The 25,587-nt window shown below is 39.8% G+C and overlaps 1 protein-coding gene across 1 annotated transcript in view; it reads right to left on the bottom strand.

The window, feature by feature from the left end:
• The window catches only part of LOC104458276 (serine/threonine-protein phosphatase 2B catalytic subunit alpha isoform), a gene marked incomplete at both ends in the record, with an annotated part of 33,293 nt that extends 15,503 nt beyond the window's left edge, over positions 1 to 17,790 (bottom strand). The window contains 4 exons of the mRNA XM_010084027.1: positions 6,508 to 6,647; positions 8,881 to 9,026; positions 9,875 to 9,986; positions 17,666 to 17,790. Of these exons, the coding sequence (XP_010082329.1) occupies positions 6,508 to 6,647; positions 8,881 to 9,026; positions 9,875 to 9,986; positions 17,666 to 17,790 (523 nt within the window). The remainder of the gene's footprint in view (positions 1 to 6,507; positions 6,648 to 8,880; positions 9,027 to 9,874; positions 9,987 to 17,665) is intronic.
• Between the last annotated feature and the right edge of the window lie 7,797 nt (positions 17,791 to 25,587).

Consider the following 25,587-nt stretch of genomic DNA (forward strand, 5'->3'; position numbering starts at 1 on the left):
CATTATAAAATAATTTCAATTCCCAAATTATGTGGGGTATCGTTTTGGCAACTGCAGTGATCTCAAATGCTGACAGGCTGCCATTCAAACCACTGGCAAATGAGAACTAATTTGCATACATTTATTTTCATAATTAATTGTGAAGAAATGTAGACTTATGGTACATTTTGTTTAGAAATTTTTACATTAACTTCTGAAAACCAGGGCCTATAATGAAAAATCTGATAGACAGTTGATTATGTTCATTATCAGCGCAGCTGCTCAAAATGTCTAGCCTATTATTTTTTTTTCATAGTATTCTCTTCATTCAGTGTTAAGTACCGCTTTTAAAGAAGACATAATGAAGTGGTAAAAAATGTTCCTAAATAGACATGATAGGTTCTTCTTTCCATTTCGAAGTACAAAACTAGTTTGGTTTTTTTTTTTTTTTTAAATCCTTAATTATCTTATTCTTCATAAATCCATGGAAAACAGACCTCTACTAGCAGAATTTGGCTGATTCGACAGGGCTCACACCTAGAAAGGCAGAGACGCCACATCATGCTCACATACAAAATACACACATACAGAAAAATCTGGTTGCCCTCTTTTCTGTAAGTGAATAGCATGGTATCTGTAATGGGCAAGCACTCATATTACCCAGGCCACTACAACTCATGAGAAGTCTATTTGGTTTTTTTTTTTTTTTGAAAAAGGCAAAACAATTCTCAGGCATTTTTCTTCAGCTACTTGTTAAAGCGGGTGCTGGGGAGCAGCAAAGTTTTCACCCTATGCAGCTATTACATACGCTAGGCTGGTTGCAACAATAAATACAGGGCTTTCTCCAGCACTTGAACATCAGTTTGCTCCTGCCCAAATGCAGTTTCTTATTAATATTACTCAACACAAAAATACATGCCCTCCAGGTAAACAGCAGGAAGTCTTGCAAAATTCCAAGAAAACAGAGCTTATGGCAAAAGTTCTCAGAAACAAGCTTTTACAGAAAAGACTTCTGCTTGGAGATTATTTTTTCTAATATTTTTAAATAAAAATTACCATCTTTTAATACAATTCCCTACTATTTTTTCTCATCGCTACCCTTCCAGAAACACTCTCCTCCTTGCCCTGCTTTGCAGAGCCCAGACTGTAATTCAGATGAGCCAGAAATAAAGCAGTTGGCCAAGAGAGAAAACAAACAAACACAGACACCCCACGCAACAGGCTTTTCCAGAACGACCCTGCCTTCTGCCTGCGCTTCATGTGTCATGCTGAATCACGGCTGAGCAGTGACTCATGGAGAAAACAAAATACCCCACCACTAAGCTAGAGAGATGTTATTCTCCACGGAGTGTGTGACTGTGGTATTCCCTACTTTGGCATCCTTTTTTCATTAAAATGCCTCATGCATAGTTTACTAGTTCTGAGGCCTCTTTTGCATGATCACTGATGATTTCTGAACAGTTTTGGAAGAGAAGCAAGACTTTACTAACACGAACCAAAATGGCAGAGGTTTTCATATTGCTCTTCCACCAATAACTGGAAAAACTGGATGAACTGAATCTATTTTGTTTCATATCCTTCACCATACCACTAATGCAGAGGCGTAAACATTTCTTTTACAAGAGGACATTCACATTTAGCCCCCCAGCTTTTGTAAGATTACATGCACATGCAAGAAGCAGTTTTCATGGAAGCCTGTTAGTGTCACACTTTGGTCCCCAACAAGGCAAATGCTGCTGCTGCTCTGCTGTCCTAGGCAGCTCCCAGCACATCTCTCTCCACCTGCTTTTTCATGCCTTGAGCTGTGCTGTCTCCAGAGCTGCACCGTGAAGGGGAGCAGGGAACTGCATGGGATTAGAACAAATAAACACATTATCTTTTATTTGCAGAGTTGTTCTTTGAAAATTGGATGTGTTCCCAGGTCTGCTGGAGCACACAAGCAGTTTTACCAACACAGCTGGGCAGAGGATGTGAGGGCAGTAAAAATCTTCTGGCTTGGGAGAAGGGAAAAGTGGGCAAAAGAATCTGTTTAAAGTGCTGCAAAAAGTCATTCCTACAACCGTGCCTCACACTCTGAGGTGAAACATGCTACAGCCTTCAAAAGCTTTCAGCAGACATTTCTCTCGTCCTTGCATGCTCACAAGCTTCACATGCATGTAGAGCAAACCCCTGCAATGGTGTGCTGATTATTCCACTCCAGAGCACCTGCAAGTCCAACCATTTCCCTGCTATCCATGCCTTAGAGGAGTCTGCACTGCCAACCATTCCTGCCGCTGCCAACCATTCCTGCCTTCAGTTTTTTTTGTCGCTTCTGAAAAATATAACAACGCAGTCAACAGCCAAACAGCTTTATAAAGCTCAGCATTCCTTAACAACTGATACTAGACTCACTAAGAAAAGCCAAGAGAAGCTGGAGCACCATGCCTGCAGAAAACTTCCGAGTATCTGCTCTACTTCTGAGGCTATCCATTGACTTGGGCCAGGCTCACGGCACTCCCGTGCTCTTGTTAACAGTCAGTAATTAGCCAAGTCTTACACACACAGGTGATCCCAGAAAAGCAAGTGGTGCAACCAAACTCACAACATTCCTGCCCAGAGCTTTGACACAAAGGAAACAAAACAAGCTGTGTGTGGACCCAGTCACAATTTTTCCCTGCTAGGACCATGCACGCTCATAGTAACTTTGTCCGAATGCAATGAAAGAACATTTTAATTCTTCATCCCATCCAGTAAATCTCAGGGGAGCAACAACACTCCCCATCCTAGTGTAGTTTAGAAAGGAGAAAGTTTTCCCCACGTGTCAACAATTGCCTAAACACACTTAGTGGCTGTCTCTCCATAAGTTAATATTATTTTCTCAGAGAAATAAAGTCCACCTGACTTAATCAAGCTTTCTGATCGCTGAAAGAAGCCATTCTCAAGACGATAAGTAACAGTATATCTTGCCAAATCAGATATATTGCTTATAGAAATGCTGGAGAGTTAGTGTACCACTAGTCCGTGAAGTAAGTGCAATGGGTCACTGGCAAGAGCAGTACACCCTAAGTGCAAAATAAACAGTCACTAATTAAACTCAAGGGAAAACTAAATAAACAAAGAGGAAAACTTCTTTACCAACCGGATCAGCTGAAAAATCGAGGGGCGGAGGGGGTGGGGGTGAATATTAATTCCCTCTTGTTCATAACTTTCCCCGAATATGAGACTATTTTGGGTAAGGATGAAAGAAAAGCTTCATTTAACTCGTAACTAAAAAACAATTTCCACAACTAGCACTCCATTAATTATTTCTGTCTTCTCATGAATTTGCATCAAACGTGACCACGACGGGCCTTAAATTTCAGAAAATGGAAATGAAATCTCATGACTATTGCTCTCCGTTCCCTTTAAGGTACAGAGAACTTCAATAAATTTCCAAGAACTACTTAAATTTCACAGCTACTTTTCACTGTGGCACTGTGCTATTGCTGTTTCCAAGGTTGTATAAAATTTGACAATCCACACCACGAAACGCTGCTGGATGCAAAAGGCGTTGACTCTTACAACCGAAGAGTTGAAGCTGACTATTCTTTACATCTCTAGATGACAGGCTAGGCCCGTGGTTTCAAAATCTGACATTTTACATAACAGTTTCAAGAACTCTTACACAAAAGGAAGCTTCTTGAAGAAAAACCTGACTAGTCTAAAATCCAATAGGCTGTATGGGAGCGATCACCTGGGAAGACTACTATAAGCTAGAGTCTTTATCCTTTCTGACTGGTATTTACCTATCTCACAAATGAGTTTTGGTTGAATGGCGATTTCATGTACTACTGAGCTGGTAAGCCCTGTCAACATGTTGCACGTACCCAGTTATCCACATCACTGTTATTTTCCCCATACCGTTCTGTTAGAGGAAAAAAAGTCACTTGAAACTTGCCATTATAATGAACATAAAATGAAAGCTATTTATTACAGTTCGTTCCTGCAATTGATTAAGAGATCTTAATCATCTAGAAATAATTTCCCTGGCTCACATGTGTGCCTGAAATCTTCCTGACCTTCCTTTAAAATGTCCACTGCTATCTTTCAACTTTCCTTTCTGGAAATGACTGAAGAAACGAAGAAGTTTTATTCACTGAAGAATAAACAAAGTTAATCCTTATCAACAGACGTTCCTGGAGGAGGACTGCATAATTCAGTCCTGCCTTTACAAGCTGAGCTAGATGTTCAGTGAAATCTGCTCCTTTTCTCAGGAAGTAACTAGAAAAGGCAAACACAATCAGATGCAGCACACCAATCAATACATACTTTTTTTTGCCAGGGATTACCATTAGGTGAGCAACCAGCGACCTTCCAGAACAAGGAGGCACTTCTTTGGAGAGCACCACTTGCCTTTATACAATCTCAGACAACGTGACTCCAAGCTAGTCATCTGCTTGAGTCATTAAGCAGTGACATGTCCCTCACACATGACCTGACAATTAGGTATCTTCCAAGTATTTCCTCTTTTCCTGAAATATGCACTTTTCTGAATATGAGTCAGGATACAGACTAGATCTGATGTATTTTCAGGAAGAAACTGATATATGTTTTAGGGGAATTTTATGGTAATTGTAAGAAACAGAGCTCTGGGAAAAAAAAAACCAACCCTAAAATCTAAAAGTTGTTCCAGTACATAATAAGCCCTGTGTCTAAGCTCAACACATGCTTGCAAAGCTTTGCACATTTGTAGGAGAGGTTCATGAGGGGAAACCGCTATTACTCACTGTTTACAGTGAGCAGTGCCCGGGAGTCCCAGGCATGCTCCACGTTCAGTGCTGCTGGGAGGAAGAGGAATTATTTCAGCCCTCAGACCCATAAGCCCATTTCCGCACAGATCAACTGTTTGCAACCGTTTGACACCTTCTTTCATCACGAGATCAAGCGCATTTATCGAGCACATTCCAGATGGGATGGATCTGAAGGCAGCGGTACAACCTGCTCACAAAAGGTGCACAGTGGCAGCCCAGGCTGCAGTGCAAAAAAAACCATTGATTTACTTTGGACATGTTACTAAACAGCAATGGGCGAGCTATGCTCAAGGTGAGATTTTTCTAAGGTAACTAAAAGAGCTGGACTCCTCACTTCTGCTCTAACTTGTTGGGAAAACTTAAGTTTGCACGTCATTAGCACGGGCTGCAGCAGAACTGCTCCCTTCAAAAGGTTCAACAAGCTCTTAATGTTTCAATAGCATCTTCACATTGCTCCTGAACAAAAATTTTTTTTTTTAAGTTAAGATTTCACTGGATAAATTGCTCAATTTGCCAATTAACCTCCTCCCCTGCCAGTTTTATTACTCTGGTGTCCTTGTAAATTGTTCTTGACTACTGTAACACAAAAAAAAAAAAAGAAAAACCCAAACAAAAATAATTCCCTCAAAATCCCCCCCCAGTGTCAGAGGAGGGTACAACGCAATCACCGCTGCTGTTCATGAGGTAACGCAGGCCCATCCTGTGATGCAGAGAAGATGGAAGCAGTGCTTCAGAGGTTCTCCATCACCAGCTCAGGCAGACCTCAGGGGTCTCCACAGGACTCGGTCTACAAACTGGAACCACAGAAAGGCAGCAGCCAGCACCCAAGCAGAACTGGGACAAGGGAACCGTTCGTCGCTTGCTTTGGTCTCCCTGTGCACTGCCAAAGAGGGGACAGTGGGACATCCCCTGGCACCCAAGGAAACCCACTCATTTAATGGAGACAGGAGGGAGAGTCTTCCGACCCTTTACACCAAACCCCCTGTGCTCAAAGGACAAGTACCACTAAGCAGAGGAGAAACAGAGAAGAAAGCCTCCTTTAAACAGCCACAAACTAACCCGCAGATTTGCTTTAGATGTCCTTCTGTCCCCATTACCATTACTTTTTTTCAGGAGTATTCTCACAGTTACATGTCACTAACATCAACAGAAAGAAATAATTTTAAAAATGAATTACAACGATGTCTTTGCATTTAAGTCCACACTTGTTTGTGCAAGAATGTCACAGGCACTTGTCTGCATTTCTGCTCTCAGCAAGTCCCATTTAACCAGTGCTGTTCAAATCCTGAATTTCTTGCGAAGAACTATTCCCAAACACAAACAAAAGTTTGATAAAACTGAAAGAAGAAAAAAAAAAGCACCTGTGTATGGGAAATCACAATTTTTACTTACCCTGCAGAGCAACAGGTAGCGAGTTTTCCAATGCTGGCACCTTTCATTCAAAATTAAGTTCTAATTTTCAAACCAGAAATGTAGTTACTCCTTTTTCAAAGTGACACATTCCCTAACTTACAAGAAGAGAAATAAGCAACATACACAGGCTTTGGCGAATAAAATTAAGTCACTTTAGAGTTTCCCAATTGTGGGTGAAAGCAAGATAAAAATAAACCAAACATGAAATTACCTGAAAACAGGGCAAGCCGGCAGAAAAAAAAAGTCCCAATTATCTAAGTAGTGCCACAAACTTCAAGCAAACATTTATTCTGCAAAAGCAGAACAAGTTCACATAGAGAAACCCATTTGAAGTAGCAATATTCACCTGTAGAAGTACGAGCAGCCCCTGACTGTGTTGTGAGTAAAGTGTTCCTGAGTCTTCTCGTTCCCAAAGTCCTCCAGCGGGTCTGACCACAGGATGTCACACATAGGTCCGTATGCAGGTGGTTCCTTGAATCGATCTAACTAAGAAAAATAGGAGACAAAAAAATACTAACTTCTTTCAACTGTGTATCACCGAAATGCTGAGGCCAAGTTGCTGTTTTTCATTCCACGGGTTGTCAAACAAAGAGCCAAACCAATCTATTTTTCAGCTTAGAGATGCTCTCAGCTTTTAAGTAATGGGTTTTGAATAACAGTACAACACTCCTTGCTAACACTGACAAAGATGAGAAGGAACAGATATAACCAAAAATTGAGAGATACAGAGGATTCCTATTCTACATGAATTTTTGTGTGCATTTTTTTCCTTTTTCTACTTTTTTTTTTTTGGTAAGAATTTCAGCAGATGAGAGAAGATGGTATTTCTGTATTTTGTAATCTTTCAAACATCATGGCACTCGATTTACATGAGTGAGGCATTTCAAGAAAAAAATGCCGTAGTTATTTCAAAGCAAGTTCCCATTTCGATTTAATACATTTTCACAAAAAAACTGTATTTAAATAACATCTCTGCATTACAGCATCTTGCCATGACATTCTTGTTGCTCTCATAAACTTAACCCTAATTAAACAGCTAAAAACACCTCTTTCTGCCTATTGGTAGTAAAAAATTCAAATTATATCGCATCATACTGAAAATAAGACAAAGTACAGCAAAACAGGGAAATATTAAAAACCAGTATTTCTCTGCAAGAACTCTTTAAGATAAAAACATCCCTTGTTAAGATGCTTGTATGAATCAGCTTCACAGTCCAAAATGTTCTCTATGTGGACCAGAAAGATCAAGTAATGATTTAGTAGCATACCTAACATATTCCCCCTCCCCTCCCAAAAAATTCAGAGAAAAAATTGGTTTTATATGTTTTCAACACTCAGTTAAAAAGTTTTCATAAGAGACCCCTACAATTTTACTTTTGCATCCTCATCATGAAATATCCACAGCATTCCTACACTAACATATTTCAGCCCTCTACCAATTGATGCCTTTGTAAATATAACTCATTTAAATTAAATAACAATTCATAAATATGCAAAACCTGATGATTGCCAAAGATTAATAAACGGTGGGGCGGTGGGGGATGTTAAGACGTTAATGACACTAATCTAGAATCTGAGAGCCAAAGAATTTTACTCTGCCATTACGTTGTTGCAAAGCCAGATAATTTTTAGGCAGAGAATATTTTTACTTAATAAGATAGTGAATCTTTACCTCAGAAACAAAAACTTTACCTTCAGTAATTTTCAAAAGTGCAGTTAATACTGTAATCTAATTGCTTTTAAACCAAAACCTGTAATTAACAGCTGAAGTTTGTTTTTTTTTAAAACATATTAATTTCTTAGTAGCCTACAAATTAACCTCAGAATATTATTTATCTTTGAGTAACTTTAAAGCTCAGAAGTATATAACCACGTTTGCAAGTCTCAAACTGCGAGTAAGAAACAAGAAAATATTTTCTGTTGGAAACACTAAGAATGAATGGTTTAAATACCTCATTTCAGAAATACCAACTGAGACCTCTTTTACAAAACACCTGAAAAAAATTAATCCTTGATAACACGCAACAACACTGGATTACGTGAAGAAACCATTTGACATTGTTCTCTGAATTTTCACGTGATTCATAAGAAAGTTCTCAGAACACAAGAGTACCACCCCAGCATCAACCCACCCAGCCCTGCTCAGACCATCTGCTGGGCACTCCAATGCAGCACCACTAAAATGTGGCAGGACCTACTGAAAATTAAGCTCTTGACTCTTTTTAAAATAATCATGTTGCTTTGACTATATTCATTACAATTCTACCATACTTTTTTATTCTATGTTTTAAGTACTATGATGTTTTTCTAGAGCTATTTTTATCTCTTCTCCAAGAAAGCACAGAATGCCTAGGAAGGCACGAGGAATCATCATGCCTACATTGTGCTAGTAGGTAATACTTAAAAGAAACTAATGCTATGTATTCATTCGCTCCTAAATACTTCTATACACAACATATTTTTATTAGAACCCAAAAATGGTAAATCCTTTGTTTTAGTGGATACTGGTGATTTCCTCACCTCAATAAAATATGACTAATTGCAGCAATTATTTTTATGTTCTATTTAAAAAGACCTTTAAAAGGTGATAATGTCAACCTGAATGTCAACATGACATAGGAGCATCTTACACAAATGAACAACAGTGAGAAAGGATTCAAGTTTGAGTTGCTGGTGACTAACTCATCACTTACTAGAGCTGACGGCTATTCAGACTTACTTTTCTGATGTCATCTAAGGTGTTGATCTCTGGAGACAAGCCACCGTGTACGCACAGGAATTGTTGGTTCATCAGAGCAGCCAAGGGAAGGCAGTCGAAGGCATCCATGCAGGCATCATACACACGTTCTGAATATTTGATTTTACCTTTTAAAGGTTAAGATGGTATCAGAAAATGCCATCAATATTTCAGAGGAAAAAAGAAATTAGGATGCTGCTTAATATCTCAGTCTTGCTCTCTCTTACACTGAGAACAGTTTCAAAACTTCTCTCATGCAAAAAAAAAAATCTTTAGGATTATCATTATTCACTACTGGAAAAATTATTTAGATTCGGAGGTGAAACTAATAAAAGGTCTGCCAAGTTTATTATATTTTTCTAAAAAACTCCAAATAAACAATTTATATTATAGTCTGCCATGAAATCTATGCAGCAAGCCTTAAAAAGTCTGCGGAAGGGTTATCACCTACTACATTATCGCTCAGTTACTCCCTATGAAGTAATCAGAACTTTAGCCCAGTCCCTTATAATTAATTATCTACAGAAATGCCACTATGAAATGAATGAGGTGGTACAACGACGCTGAAATATTAATTTACCAGTAGGCTATTAAACTCAGTAAACCATGAAGCCTTTGAGCCAATTAGCATTTCCTTTATCCCCAGTGCCAAAAAGGAAACAGTTTTATGGCAACAGCTTCAGGTTACAGTGCCACAGGAAAAAAAAAAAGAAAACCAACTTCATTGTGCAGGTGAAGGTCTACATCAATGAGCTTTTGTGGGTCACTGTATCCTTTCTTGCAACACAGAAAGGAATTCCTATGAAAGGAGCAGACCAAAAAGTTTATGCCTACTTACAGGGTAAATGGGAAAATGTTATACTTAAAGGAAAACAAAACAAAACAAAAAAACAACACAAAACCCAAAAAAACAAGTCAACAACCAGACAAGTGATGGAGGTGAGTTAAGAGGAGGAAGGTTATAAGGCAGACTTACATTCTTGCTTAAATGTGAAATACTCTGTTAAATGTCTACATTCATGATTCCCACGAAGTAAAAAGAGTGTTCTGGGGTAAAGGATTTTCAAGGCCCACAAGTACAGCACACACTGCAAATCAGAAACAAGAAACAAAGATCATTAATGATGTCATTCAACCACTACGTTCCCCACCACCGAAAAAAGCAGCAGAAGCAGTATTCTGTGCGAAACCTTTATTTTCACAACAGTTTAACGTCACTCCTCATACAGTACACGCACACACTTCTCTATGCTCCAACCTGGACTGGCTGAAACTAGCGTCAGCATATTCTGATGAACTTGTACACTTTTGCTAAATGGTGTTTCCCTGCTCCTCTGTGCATTGCCTTCAGCGGCCCCAGCTATCAAAAAAATCATTGCTGTGCATCTCTGCAATGAGGTGTGTGCTCTCCACCCAGCAGGTTGGGCAGAAACCTGCCGTGGAAACAATTTCACCAGCAGATCTGCATTTCCCGGCTTGAAGAAAAGTTGCCTTAGAACAATTTAACCCATGCTTCAGGAAATACCTCAGCTTCCAGTGTTAGAGAGGTTTTACACAAACATTTATTCATTTTTCACTTAACATTGTTCTGTACAAACAACCGAGAAAAAAAAAAAGCCACAAAGCTCTTGCATTAAATCAAGTTACTACAAAGCTTTTATAAAACCCTTTATCTTTCTAAAAGATTTCTACTTGAGATGACATTTCTTCTAGACATGTTTTTAAAGATAAACAAGAAGACTCGGAGAGGCTAATCTCTGCTCAGACCTCTTAAAACCACCCAATTAAAATAGTTGTTTTGGGAACAAAACGGAAACAGCAATGATGCCAAAGCATTATGAGACTCTTGATAAATGAGGAAACCTGCAAACTTCACGGGAGATCTATCCTCTGTCCAAGATGACCCTGCTCGGGTACCCGGCTGACACCCTCACAGCTCCGGGAAGCCGATGGAAGATCCCAGGAGACAAACCCACCGTTTGTAAGAACGCTGTACAGACCGCGATGGTCTCTCAAAAAACAAGTTAGAAAACTGCCTGAACAATTTCTCCTCCAATCCTTCCTTTCTTAAATATCTACGAACTGCAAAACTGTTGCATGAGCAGCAAAAGGTGTCAAAACCCCCCCTACTGCTACTTGCAACTACCCCAGCCTTCCTTCCATTGACAAAAATTACTTTATTTACCTTAATAATCAATAGATTGGAAATTCAGAAGGTACTCCTAACTGCAGCTTCTGCTCAGAGTAAAATCAGCAATTTTGTCAACATAATGCCTCTAAATTTGTACAATATCAATTCCCTTCTACAATTCAGAATGTCTTTATAAACAGAATAATTACGTTAATTGCTTCTCAACAGTTTGATTTCTGCTCCCTCATTTGCCACACAGTCCACATCTTAAAAAAAAAAAAACAAACAAAACAAAACTGAAAAAAGGATGCAACACTTAGGTTTGTGCTAAACCTCATGCCATCCACACACAATTACAAAGCAACTTACTGGCTAATGCAAAAAATTAATTTAAATGTTGCGAGATGAGAAATTTAAAATGACACCTCCACCCAGGCAAGAGAAGTTCCAGCTTTTGAAGTTGTATCTAAGTTACCTTAGAACTTCTAGTCTTGCCAAAGCACCTTATAATGTAGAAAAGCACAATGATTAGTGCTTAGAAGTGCTTTTTTAAAAAAAAAAAAAAAAAAAAAAAGAGTGGTTTACATTTCCCTTATAACTAATTTTTTCATTTTCGTAAAGCCTTGACAAGATTGAAATGAGCACTAGGGGCTTAAAGCATCACCCACACCTGGGAAGCAGGGAAAATAAGGAAAGCTGGAAGTTTTATCTCTTCGGCATTTGATACTTTCTTATTGGTAGATCTCTTACATTTTGTTATCACAGATTTATGGTTTTCTATTTTTGATGCTTCTTTTGAAGCACACATGAGAAGCAGACCAAGAAGATTACAGAATCAACTCAGCCCAGAAAGTTCTGTGTTTCCCTCCCACCATTCAAGTAAAGTAAGCCCGCCATTCACTTTCTGTGCTGTTTTTAGTAGCACCATATCAAAGGCTTATTTTGTTTCGATAATTCCTTTAATTTTCTCCCTTTTCTGTTCAGAAGTCCAGTGATGTAATATTGTTATTGTAAACAAGAACTAATTAGCCGACAGTTTTCCATGCAAACTAAACAACAAATACGAGGGTGACAATTTTTCATGGCTTTTCAACTTACGCAATCATTTACATACAAAAACTTATGTCCAAACAACATACCAAGAGCAAGCATTCTGGTTTTATTTTTTTTTTAACCATGCTTTGCATATTGTAATTCTTACTGAAGTAAAAAGATGTACGGTAATTTGCCCTTGTTGAAAACCTGAGTTTACAATCTTCAACTATTTGGTAATACTGCCTCCCAATAGCAAAATTTTTAAATCTCTTTTCCCCCCTCCTCCAACTTTTTTTTCATCAAGAATGTACTACTTCTGAAAAGGAAAACCAAAAGCCCCAGACCTCTTGCACACAGCTCAAGTGAGGTGCTGAAAACACTGAAGAAATCGTTACCATCACCACCAGACTGCAACCACAGCAGCACCTGGAACACGGCGCACTCATGGCAAGAATAACTGAATATTGGAATAACTATCCCAATGTAAACCATGTACCTCCTTACAAACATGCCTGCATTCACGCTACTGGTCTGACCATTTATTACGGTTTTATTTCAGAGACAAAGATACATTGCAATGGTAACCAAAATACAAGAGATGCAAATTCTTGCTGTTTCTGAACTACCATCCCTTGAGCACAGGGAAAGAAAACTCTCAACACTATTGAAAATAAAGAAAAAATTGTATTGCTTCACAACAACCAGGATTTCATTCTCTTTTTTCCCAACTTGGAGGGCATAAAGGATGATCTCTCCTCCTAAAGCTCTGCTGCAGAACAGGGACGACAAGGTAGGGCTGCTTGCATCAACCAGATCTTCAGTGACAACTTACACTCTTTGCCACCACTTTTTGGCCAATGTGCGCTTATTTTACCTGTTTTTTGTGTTTCTAAAACCAGTGCTCACGTACATATGGGTTGCGCATTTAAAAATTAAAAAGACTCCTGCTGTGGAAACAGAATTCTCACGGAATAACAGTGAATCGATTCCTCGGGGTCAGGGTCTCAGCTGTTTCTAAAACGTTCTTCAAGAATCTCATTCTGATCATTCAACTTGTAGTTCATTTGGTTTTTTTTTTTTTTTTTTTTAAAACATCTGTTGAATATTTCCAAGCTCCTTTGAGATCTTGTTTTGCCACCTCCATGGTACTTTAGCACCTTTAGACTTCAATTATTGCAAGACTCCCTAAGTAGCCTTCCCAGATGATTTTATTAAAAGCGATAACACGCAGAATGTTGCTCCTTGCCTTATACTCTTTTCTAGTGTTTAGACTACATCACTCCCATTTCAGCCCTTGGAAAAATCTCCATAAAAAGTGATGAGAAAATTATTTTCCTGACGTGTTCTTCAAATTCTTATAGCTAGTACTTTCAAAACAGGTATCCAAGTGCTGGCTGTGAGCTCTCCCCAATGGACCTCACGTCTTGGTCCCAATGGACCTCACGTCTTGGTCCCAATGGACCTCACGTCTTGGTCCCAGCTACGGTGACGGGTCCCCCAAAGAGATGGAAGCAGTGCAGGGGAACCAGTGCAAGCAACCGCCAAGGACCTGTCCCATGTTCTCTCCCTGCAGCCAAAAGGGGTTCTTGGCCTGGGAATTTAGTATATAGAAAAATAATTTGAATTTGCTGAATTATTGAATATTCATGGCTCTGAGGAGCACTGCCCAGCAAAACTGAGATCTTACAAGATGCAAATTTCTCCTACAGAGAAACATATTTGCTACTGTTATATAGAAGAAAAGGGCACGAAAACTTAGGATAATTAAGGTATTAGGATTTTCTTTGCTCTGAGAGAAGTGAAAAAAAACTCAGCTGACTTCACTGGTAAACTATCCCCGACCAGCCAAACCTACTTGAAATCAAGCTGTTTACTGGGAAACATTAACACACTAAAGCAATGGAGGCAAGTGAAATGTGTTTTTTCTTCCAGTGATGTCCCAGAAAGCACACAGAGACTTGAAAGATGACAAACACACAGCTTCACCAGCATTCACTTCACTCACAGTTTACTAACACAGATTTATTTATATGTAATTATTTTCTTGGGAGAGACCAGTTAATAATTTCTAACAGTTCCCTGAGCTCAGAAGCTACTCAAGTGCCAGATGCTTTTTTAATTGATGCAAGGTCTGATGGTCAAATTACAGACTCACTCCAAATACCTCACTTTGTTCTTGCTCGAAAGACCACAAAAAGTTTCTCCTCCTGAAATTTTGGTCTTTGCATTTGGGAAATGAAGATGTATGAATGTTTCGAACCTTAAAACACAACTCCGTTTTTGTTCATTTTCAGTGTTGGTTTAATTATCCATATCATAACTACCTGATCTGTCAAAAATAATCCTTATGTTATTCCTTATGTACCTTATTATACTCAATTGACATTTAAGCCTGTATGTTTTTATGTGGGATTGAGCAGAAAAATAATTCCAACCGTCCATTTATATAACATTATTAATGCATCATAGTCAGTATTTACTCTGATTGCAATTTTTCCAAGCCTGTGATGAAAAGCAGTGGACATGTATCCTCCCCCCCTACACGGCATGGCACTTTGGTCTGTCTTTCAAAGCAGAGTTTTCAGACTCAGGTAGAGATTAGTCATTCTTCCTTACAACCCATTCCTGCAGAACCCCTTATGCTCTAACTATTCTTTAGATTTAAAAATAGCCCTCTGTTTTGATCATTTGGGCTTCTTTTCTCTGTGACCATAAAACTTGTTTGAAAGCGAGAAGAGAGGGGCTTCTACTCCAGAGGCAGACCCCTGGAATGATGCCTGAGCACAACAGCGAAACATCAGCCTTACAGAGCCAAGGGAAGAAGCACGCTGTATCAGATACTGCAACTTGCAGAAAAGTGTTACTCTAAGTGAAGAACTGTTCTGGCTCTGCCAAAAGGTCCAATCGAAAAGAGGGCAGCTACGGGATAGGATCTGGCCTGTCTTGGTTTCAGGTGAAACAGAGCTGACAATCTGCACAGTAGCTAGTGTGAGGCTGTGTTTTGGATTTGTGCTGAGAAGGCAGCTGATGCTCTATCGACTGAGCTAGCCGGGTCCCACGTTGTGCGAGAAACCCTATCTCATTCTATCTACAGTCTTGCCATTTTTTGTTTTACCCGCTGTAATACCTTTATTAGTCTCTCATCCTGCAACACCTTGCTTAGAACTAATTTTTAAAGACACACAAGACCCCCTCCTTCAAAGAGCAGAGCTAACTCCGGTACAAATGGAACATGAGAAGAATTGATCCCCTAGATGAAAAGCTCCATGGGGCAAGGACTGCCATTTCTGCTGAATGCCTTATACAAATACTTTTCTCTTTTTCCCTCTGCATTATCAAATGCCTTCCACCTACCTTATGCAATTTCTTCCTCTGTTCTTAATGATAATAGCTTACATTATATAGTACCTTTCATCCAGAAGAATCCCAAATGCTTTGCAGCCCACAGACGAGGATTATCTCGCCCACCACCAGAATTCAGCTAGGTCTAGGCTCAATGGTGTCACTTTTACACTAGGTATCACATGGCAATTGAAGGGATTTTTTTTTTTTTAAAGCTTATATTACTTATGATTAGTACCTTGGACCAGCTTTTGGGAAGACCCCAGAACTGCAATAGTCTCATCTCTACATAGCAGAAAGGGGAGCCAACAGATCGATGGAATAAAGACCATGGCATGACTGATGTGGGAGACATACACACAGAGCAGGCTAGGACTGTTCACCAACATGACTTCTCCTCCACAAAGTACTGGCAAGAGCCGGTGCCTGCTAGACATGCTCAGGGCCCCTTCTCCACCAAACAGATCCGCCTCCCCCAACATGCCAGGTCGCATTCTTCACCCTTTCCCTTTCCTTGTCACTACTTATTGTGCCGAGTTCACGCCTGAATGCACAGCTCTACATCCAAATACACTTACAAAACAGAAACCTGCCTTTCCTCTCAAAGGCATTCTTTAATCAAGGTGACAGGTGGGGAGAACAGGTTATGTGACCAAAAAAAGTAGTAATTTGAGAACCTTACATACAAAAAGGAATAACATAATGGACAGCTCAGATACTTTCCTGGCGCTGGCAGAAGCCAGTACTGCTTCCAGCGAAAAAGTACTGTTCCAGAATGGAAAAACTAAATTCAGAATATAACTTGCTAAATATAAATGAGCAGGTTGCTAAATGAGCAATTTTAAGGGGCCTGTTCCCCACCCATAAGCTATTTTGCTCTGTGTTAGGTGGCTAGCTATTGTCTTTAACTGGGAATAGCCCTGCAGGAGGTTCTGGCAAACTGTCAGACAAGCACTTGAAAGCCGAAGCAAATCCACTTGTTCTATTTCTTACATTAAAAACATATATAAAATGAAGAGAAAACTCTCCTCTTCCAGAGGCAACTTAGCTCGGTTGAAGTCTGGAAGAGATATGAACTAGTTTGTTGCAACTGAAAAAATGGTAGTTCAAGACTGAGCAACAGTTGAAGCCTGTGAAGTCACCTCCCACATTCCCAACCTTCCCCAAGTGGTCCAGCATGGTGATCCACATAGTGATGGTTTAGCTCACAGCTCATCATGGATCAAAGGAGGCAAGAAGCAGGCACACGGGGCTCAAAAAAATAATGATCAAAGTGCTGACTTCAGTATAAGACTAAATCCTGACTACATTGATTTTTGGCAGGTGGGAGAAAGAACTTGCAATTCTTAAGTTTTTAGAGCATTTGCACTTGGAACAGCATATTTCTATTTGTAAAATGTGCCACCTCCCCAAGATCCTGTTAATGTTTTAAATTAAGTTTTAAAGTGAAGTAATAAAGCAAAAGTCGTTTTAGAGAATTTTGTTTTACAGAAACTTCCCTTCATACTATAAATATAAAACTGGCAACACATTATAAATAATTCAGCTGTTTGGGATTACATATTTTTATATCAACATGGCAACAGCATACTAAGATGTGGTATGCAGAAGGAGACAGCAGTGGATGTGTTCCTGCATGCTGCCATCTTATCTAGTCACAGACCCCCACGTTCTACAGCCCGATACTGGAGTCTGCACCTCTGCACCTTCAACAGGGCGCGTGCGCATCACTTCTTCTCTGCAGATTCAAGTGCTGCATCAGAAGCCAGAGATCATCCACTCCTGCACGCCAGATCTAAACAGAACTCATTCATTTTCTCCAGCACTGGGTTTTTGTCCCATTCACCCCCTGTCCAGCCCCTTCCATTTTCACAACACTTCCCATCTAAGAGACTCAGATCAAATAAACCTAAAAGTAAAACTAAACTATGAGTTGCTCATTTAGTTTTTCTGCACATCTCTTTTCTAATAGCTCCCATCTATTCATCATATTTAGCTTGTACAAGCTGCAGAGCAAACTGTCTTCTGTGCTACATTTGGATGGCCACTAGTTAGCACCAAGCTCCATCTTCCATCCACTTCCCAGCACAGATATAGCGGGATCTGGCTGGATACCAAACAACCTTTACGAAAACACCACCAGCAACATTAATGTGGACTTCTTTTGCTCACAAGTGGTATCTGTGAAGAGGTTCAGTATTCCTGAACTGGTATAACACTAAATACACACAATAGCAGAAACAGAAATAAGAAACTTACTTCAATGCTGAAGTACCCTCTGTCCACGTAGTCCCCCAGGAAGAGATATCGCGTGTTGGCAGGAGAACCTCCCACTTCAAACAGTTTCATCAAGTCAAAGAACTGGCCGTGGATGTCTCCACAAACTAGAGGAGAAAAAGAGCAATATTCAGATCCACCGTGCAAAGATCAGCTTAGTCACTGTGTTATAAGAAATGTGTTATGACCATTTTGTGCATCGTCCTCTAGTTAAACAACCGGTGAGAGCCGGCAGCTGCTCAGCAGAAGCTGTTTTTCTATGATGTGCATCCATATACGTGCGTGCAAAAGGCTACCAACTAATTAAAGGAGAGCCATCAGGTTCATAGGTGTCTGTCTGTTCCTCCTACTGCCCAGCAGAGCAACACAATACTGGGAACAGTAGTAAGACAAACCAAAGTCGTTCTGAAAAAAGAAACGTGTTCAAACAAGGTTACTCTTTATTTCATCGTCACTCCCCTATTTCTCCTAGTTTTAAACCCAGATGAACACCAACAGGCTTTCCATCAAACGCAAAAGCATCCTGTCCTGGGGATGCTATCGCTTAAACCAACACATTCCTGACTTCTGGTTTCTGTACAGAAAAATGGCCCACTTGCCCACCCAAAGCATACCTCAGACAAGGGGACACTGATTTTTGCATGCTTTAACCTCTAACCACTTTATTTAACCTCAAATAATTACGATTCGTTTCACTGCAACGAATCCAATCTAACAAGTGGCTTCCCTACCCAGAGCAGCCCCAATAAACGGGACAGAGCACAAGCGCTGTGCACCCGCGGCCAAGTGCCGATGCCTCCTTCTGTGCCTTAGAGCCAAGAGACTGGCTCAGCCATCCTGTGAAATTGCAGACTCCACGGTGGGTGATTTTAAGCATCTGCAGGAAGGCAGACAATGCTTTTGGAGGACCCCGTGGAAGCTTAACTCAGTGCTGTGTCAAAACCTGCTTTGTTTTGCCTTGCTCTCTTTCCTCCGCCCAAGGGAGGAGGAGGACTCCCCCCTTCTGGCAATGGTCCTAAAAGAAAAGGTTAACAGCCTTGATTGTTACTTGATTGCTTGCATAACTCAAAAAAACAAACAAACAAACCAACAAACAGATTTTCAAACTGGAAGGGTGATTACGAAGAAACTGAATAAACCAAGGGTCCAAGATAGACCTTATCTTGCAACAGCAGCACAGCTTCTTATTAACTGCTAACACCAAATTCGACAGAATTCAGATGCTCTCATCTGATGTTACAATCTTGTTCCATCACAGATAAACAAACCTCACGTTTATCGCATGTCGTGGAGAAGCTGAAGTCACATGTCCACATAGATACAGAAGGACAATCTAGAACATCTCTACCACCAACTCCAACAAACTCGCAGGGCAAACAATGGTCATACGCTGTTGTCTTTCACCTCAGTCCAGTGGCCGGTGTATTCATACAATAGTATCAACACAATATTGCCATTCCATCCAAAAACTAAAACCAAAAAACCTCCAACCCACCCAAACAATCAAACAACACCCCCTGACACCATACAGAAAAAAACACTGATATCCCAGTCACTACTTTCATGACTATTTATGTGAAATTGGTGACACAAGTAACCAACACTGGCTAGCTGAGCATTCTTCAATGATAGTAAGAGGATATTCTCCCCATAGAACACCATCTAGTACTCTTATCACCACTGTGTTACATTGTATAACCTCTTTTTCTTAGCTGATCCCCCCCCCCCAAGATTTTTAGATTACAACCTTCATGTTGAAAGCCATCGACACTTATGATTTCTAAGAATAATATCTGCCATTAATTATGCAAAATAAATACTATTTAAATCCTCAAATGGTATAACACCACCTCTATTTCTCAAAAAAAAAAAAAATTGTACCCTAAAGGAAATTTTTTGATAGCATTTTTATTTGAACACGTTAATCTACCAAACCCATATGCACTGTTTGACTGTACTCCTCTGCATGGACACTGTGGGAAGATTAAGAGCACGTGTTGCATATTGATGGCCAAGCAATCTGCTTTCCTAACTTCCAGCAGAAAAGCTTTTAGTTATATAACTGTACTGCTCTACCAATTATCTCCCACCCCCATTTGCTCCAACTGCAAAAACCTGAAGTTGAACAAGAGTGAAAGATTTTAAATGGATGTAACTTTTGCTCTTTCACTAAAGCACAAAAACCCAACACTTTTTAATTATTTTTTAATTATGTGGATGTGTGTGAACAAGTAAATACATTGAGACCATTACAGAGACACCATAAAGGTTAGGGAGCATCCTCCAAGTAGCTGTATGCCCACAAATCTGTCACAAGCCAGAAAAGTTGGGATCATTAGCTGGGAACAGGCTGAGTCTTGGCCATCGGGTGGTGAGCAGTGTCACCATGTGTCCCTCATTTGTATATCTGTATATATTACTATAATTATTATTATTACCAACATTATTGTAGTTTAGTTATTAAATTGTTCTTATTTCAACCCACAAGTCTCTCTAACCCTTCAACTCTCTCCCCCATCCCCAGGAAGGAGGAGGGTGAGCAAGCAGTTATGGTGTTTGGCTGCCAGCCAGGGTAAAACTACAACAGATGGAGAAACATATCCATTAACAAAAAAAAAAACCCACCCCAAAAACACAAAAAAACCCCCAAAAAACCTATAACAAACCAAAAAACACAACAAAAAACCAACTAAAAAGCCCTCAGACCCATCCTTGCCAAGCAATTATAGTTCCAAAAGAGAAGCTACAAACCAGCAGGAGGAAGAGAGGACACTCAAAATAAAGAGTTAACACAGAAAATTAGCTTATTATGGTCAGATCCCAGAATTCCTATCGAAATACCACAATATTACACACGGTTCATCCAATTAGGATTTTGCCTGGAATAGCATGGAATGCTTAAGGATCTTATACTTTCCAGATTTGCGTATATAGACCGAAAACATCCTTACAATGTAAAGCCTGCGTACTCACATTGATGGATGGCCTTCTTCACAAAGAAAGGGCATTTTTGTACGTACACAGTACTACACTCCATTTGCAGTTTGAAAGCAACTGCTTTTAAAGCTCTGCTTCTGCCATTTTTCTTTTCCAGCTCCTAAGAACCTCAAAATTGGAAGATTTCCCAGGAAGATGGATCAATACTTTATCTTTCATTGGGTGGGGGCAAAAGAGATCCAGCACTGTATTTCCATTCATGAAGGCAGATAAATCCATCAGGCAATAACTTTGTCATTGATGGGAAGATACAAGACAAGATGTGAGGGGTATGACAAAGAGCCTTGCAGCATTTTCCCACCATAGGTCCAAGGAGAGGTTCCACATCCACAAAGAGCTCTTTAAGTTCACTACGTTCCCCCTTTGTGTTACAGGAGAAAAAAAAAATATTGAAAGCACACTGATTTCTATATGTTCACGTTTACTCCTGTACAAGCATTACCACTGGATCTGTTGTTCCTTTTAATTTTGCCAAAAATGTCCTTTTTTTATACTTGTGCAGGCCCTCTTTTGGGACCGGAGTACTTACTATGGAAGAACGCATTCAATGAGCTATGTACGTTTTTTCATCAAATAACAACAAAATAAAACCCACCAGAGTGAAGCAGGAGATTCAATTCTTAATGAAGATCTCCAGGATCAATGTACTTATGGATTTAAAGTATGAACACAGGGAACATAAAACACAGTTTATATGTGTGTGGGATGAACATTAACAGCAGCTGTGTTTGTACAAAATAAATTTATCAAAAGGAGGAATACTGGGCGGTATGTCTTCTATTATTCACATATTTTCCCATATCAATGTTTTCCCCAAAGTGCCATCAAGTCATGGCCTTTTTACACTCACCGATTTAAGATAACTAAATAATCAGTCAGCACATTTTTTTCCCCTAAAAAAACTACTTAATTCATCCAGCGCTTCTTAACTGTCTTCATATGCTGAAATTGCCAACTAGGCAACAACAACAGAGTGTTCCCAGTGACTTACCATTCCCAGGGATCAAGTTCGGGCAGCAAACTTTGAATTTTATCTACCTGAGGCTGTCAGTAGTGCCCACCTGCCCAGCCTCTCTGGGGCAGCAAGCTTGAGAACTGCAGGACATGCTATGTAAATGAATTTTTCAAGCTGTTTTCAAGTGATCTCCTACTGAATTCCCTGGGGTAATCAGAAGGTTTAAGAAACATTGGTTTTTTGAGGACTCCTTAGAAATTTCTCACTGTTTTCAGGGAAGACACAGGCCCCCTCCAAAAGGCTGATGTTCACAGGACTGCTCATGCAGCTACTGAGAATGCATGTTTCTGAGCAGCTTTTCCTGCTTGATGGGTACTTCGATCCCCTACACCATCTTGCACTCTAGCACCAGAACTTTCCCTGTATAACTGGCTATAAAATACCATTTTGTCATAAAAATAGAAATTGGACATAGGGGAGAGAAAGGAGAAATTTTTTTTTCATTTGTTTGTTTTTAGAAATTGCCATCCTAATACAAATGAAATTGTGTTTCTGTTGTCTTCACTGCAAGGATTTATGTCAAAAGAATAAGCGATATTGAAACAAAACCCAGTAAGTTCAAGTTGTACTAGCAGTGAAGGAAGCCCAAAGCTTAGCAGTGGTACTGCCAGCTTATTTATAGAAAACAAAGCAGTGGAGCAGCGATTTAGGTTGCAATGTTAGTTGGCACAAATAAAAAGTCTGAAAGTGATCTTCGGATACCTTCCTTCAGATAACTAAACGCTCTTCACTACATACAAACTCAGTCCAGAGATTCTTCTGTGTGGTTTCCCACTCCAGATGGATAGTAAGAACAATATTTATATTCATAGTACATTAAACGGTGTCAATTCAAAAATTTTCTGTCTGCAACAGTCTGGATATGCTGCACTTGTTTTCTCATTTATCGTGTGTATACTTAATTGGTGTAACATTACAGTCTGATAGTGAAATACCATTAACGTTTCAAGGGAATTTACATTCCATGTATCACTAAATTCTACTCCCATCTTCAAATGTCATCAGGGATTAGGAGCAGATATGTAACACTCCATCATCAGCTTCAGAAGCAGCATCTGCAAACTCATATTAACAATATGGCATTTAACAAGAATGAAGCAAAGACACCTTTTAAAGAAGAAACCAACGCTGTTTAGGTAGTATTATCCATCACTTGAAAATTTATTCTTTGCATTCACTGAACTAGGGATGTCTTTGCACTGGGCTTCAAGAGATTGTGCTCCAGCAAACCAGCATGCAATACTGCAAAATCTGAGGGAGAAAAAACATATTGATTTACACTACAGAACCCAAACCGCAAAGGGGTTTGCTTTGGGCAACGCTGAGGAAGCGTTTAGGTGACTAGCATTTCACTAATTAGCACACGCTTCCCAAGATTTAAGAACAAAGTCACATGTAAGAGTCACATTCCTTCAGTTACACAATCTCTGAGCTTGTATAAGCTTTGTTTCCAAGCAGACGTGTTTCTGAGGAACATTATATATTGCCACAGAAGTAGGAAATGCTCAAAATGCCACAGCTTTTTGCATGCATTTTTTTTTCTTTTTAATCGCTAAAGATTGAGCAATATTCTTCCTTACTTTCTGAAGAACAAGGAGGAAGGAGAAATATAAAATAAAAGAAGAAACTTCCAAAATTTTTATTGGTAGCTGCTCACTAAAGCACAACACAAGACACAAACTCAGTGGTTAAGCCACATACATTGTTTCATAGTCATGCAGGTCTGTTTCTAAGTGAGATGTTTAAAGAACATGCAGACTTCACTATTCCCTCAAATTAAAGTCAGAATTATTTAGACAATTCACTAGGTAACTTATCATCCTAAGAAAACATCTGCTGGACTCAACATAACGGGCTTTCATAGGAATGTTTGTTACACTATGTGTAGGGAACAACACAGCTCTGCACTTCCAACAGCAGCAGGATCTTATTCATATTCATATCCGGTTATCTAACATGATTATAATAGACTTTCATCTCTCTTTTCCCTTCAGTCACTGCATGCAAATTGAGGAGTTTATACTACCAGAGTGAATTGGCATTAACAAAAAACAGCAATTATTTATTTTCACAAAGAGACCTGCTTCACCACCGAAAAAAACCAGAAACCATCAGAAACAGAAACCATCAGCCGTACAGGTACGGCAAAGGAAACCACAAATGGACCATCAATGCCACATTTGACAGTGGTGTTTGGCTGCTGGCTTGCCTTCTTTGTACTGAGGAGAAAAAAAAAAAAAGTATATCAGGAAAAGCCGTTTTCTATGCAACAGAAGAGGCACCATACTGCATTCTGCACTGCCAACACTTGCAATGCTAGTGTCTGTAAAGATCAACCCACACGCACTGCTGGTAAGAGGAGTTCGTTCTCTCCCACCATCCCTTGGAGGCTGGAACAAATTAATGACACTGTTTGAAGAGGCAGAACGAAAAAGAGCGGGGAAAGGAAAACATCACATCAGAGAAGACCTTTGGGACAACAGTCATTAATGTTCTCTGGTGAAGGAGGAAGCAAAAAAACCCCTAAACTAGGCAGCAGCAAGCCCTTCAAGATGTTAAGGCTACAATCTCAGCACAAAGCTTTTAAAAACAGCTCCACAAAATTACTTTTTGTATCATTAAATTATTTACAGTGTCTCTAAACAAAATAAGAAAGATGTACATAAACCTGGCCAGCAGAGGAGCACCTGCATATATATATGAGATACCAGAAGCAACAGTTTCTCAGGAAACAGTCTGTATCAAGGACTGTAAAACCTACGCTGCCAGAGAAACATCCCTCCCCTCCATGCTCCCACCCTCGCTGAATTTTTTGGGAGAGTAAGTAGGTCTCACCAAATTAAAACTTTCAATTCCACCTCAAAACAACACAGCAGAGTTGTAGTAGAAAGGGGATGGTGATCTAGTGAATATTTTACAGATTTTTTTCCAAGACCAGCAAGGAAAGGTGCTCTCATCACATATACCAGAGATGCTGAATGAGGTCATGGGGAGAGAAACAGAACAGGATGGGAGTAAAACAGCATTCCCTCCCAGACACAGCAAAGAAAGAACCAGCTCTTCCCCTGCCACCCTCCGAGGTCAGCACTGCCCCTGAGCATCCTCTCCATTGCAAACGGAAAACCCACCGCATCGACATTATCTCCTGTTAATGCACCCTCAGTCCCAGGGAGCAATGCTTATTCCACAGACAGCCTCATCAGAAGGATTACCTGCGAGGGAAGGGCTTTACTGGTGGATGGGTCAGGATTTCCAGCTCATATCCTTAGATCAAGATTATCCATAGCAATAGGGAAATTCTCTTATCCTCAGTTCTACAGCTGCTAAAAACAAAGGCCTGAGGAAGTTTAATATATTATAAGCTCCCAAGTTCGGTCAGTGGGAGGGCAGGGATAGGCAGAGAGAGAACAACACAACCTCCTATTGCCACATCCAACCCAACACACAGGGAAAAGAGCCCTCCCAAGGAAGAAGGAAGGTCCTGCACAAGAAGCAGGTACAGCCTGGCTTTAGAGATGATGCCCCAGATCAAATTCAGGGAAGGTGACACAAGCCAAAATGGGAAAACGGCTTCTGAAGAGGAGATGCTCAGCTCTGCAGAAAAAAAAGTAGTGTAAAATTCAGTGCTGTGTTTCATCCCAGGAATAGCTTTATTTACATATATTTGCACAGACTGGACCATCTTGAACACACAGGTTCATTATTCGAATGACTCAGTGCTACATCTTTCTCACCAATCTGGTTGAAGAGAACTCCATTCGTTTTTTGTCACACAATATTTTTCCGGAGTTAGCAGTCTGCCATTAGAAGTAGTTCATAGCCAGTCCTGCACAGTTTATATGTGATTTTTTTTGTTTGTTTGTTTGTTAATTCAACTCTTCAGATCCGGTTT

The sequence above is a fragment of the Pterocles gutturalis genome, unplaced genomic scaffold (assembly GCF_000699245.1).
Source record: "Pterocles gutturalis isolate BGI_N339 unplaced genomic scaffold, ASM69924v1 scaffold33246, whole genome shotgun sequence".
NCBI classification, from domain to species: domain Eukaryota; kingdom Metazoa; phylum Chordata; class Aves; order Pterocliformes; family Pteroclidae; genus Pterocles; species Pterocles gutturalis.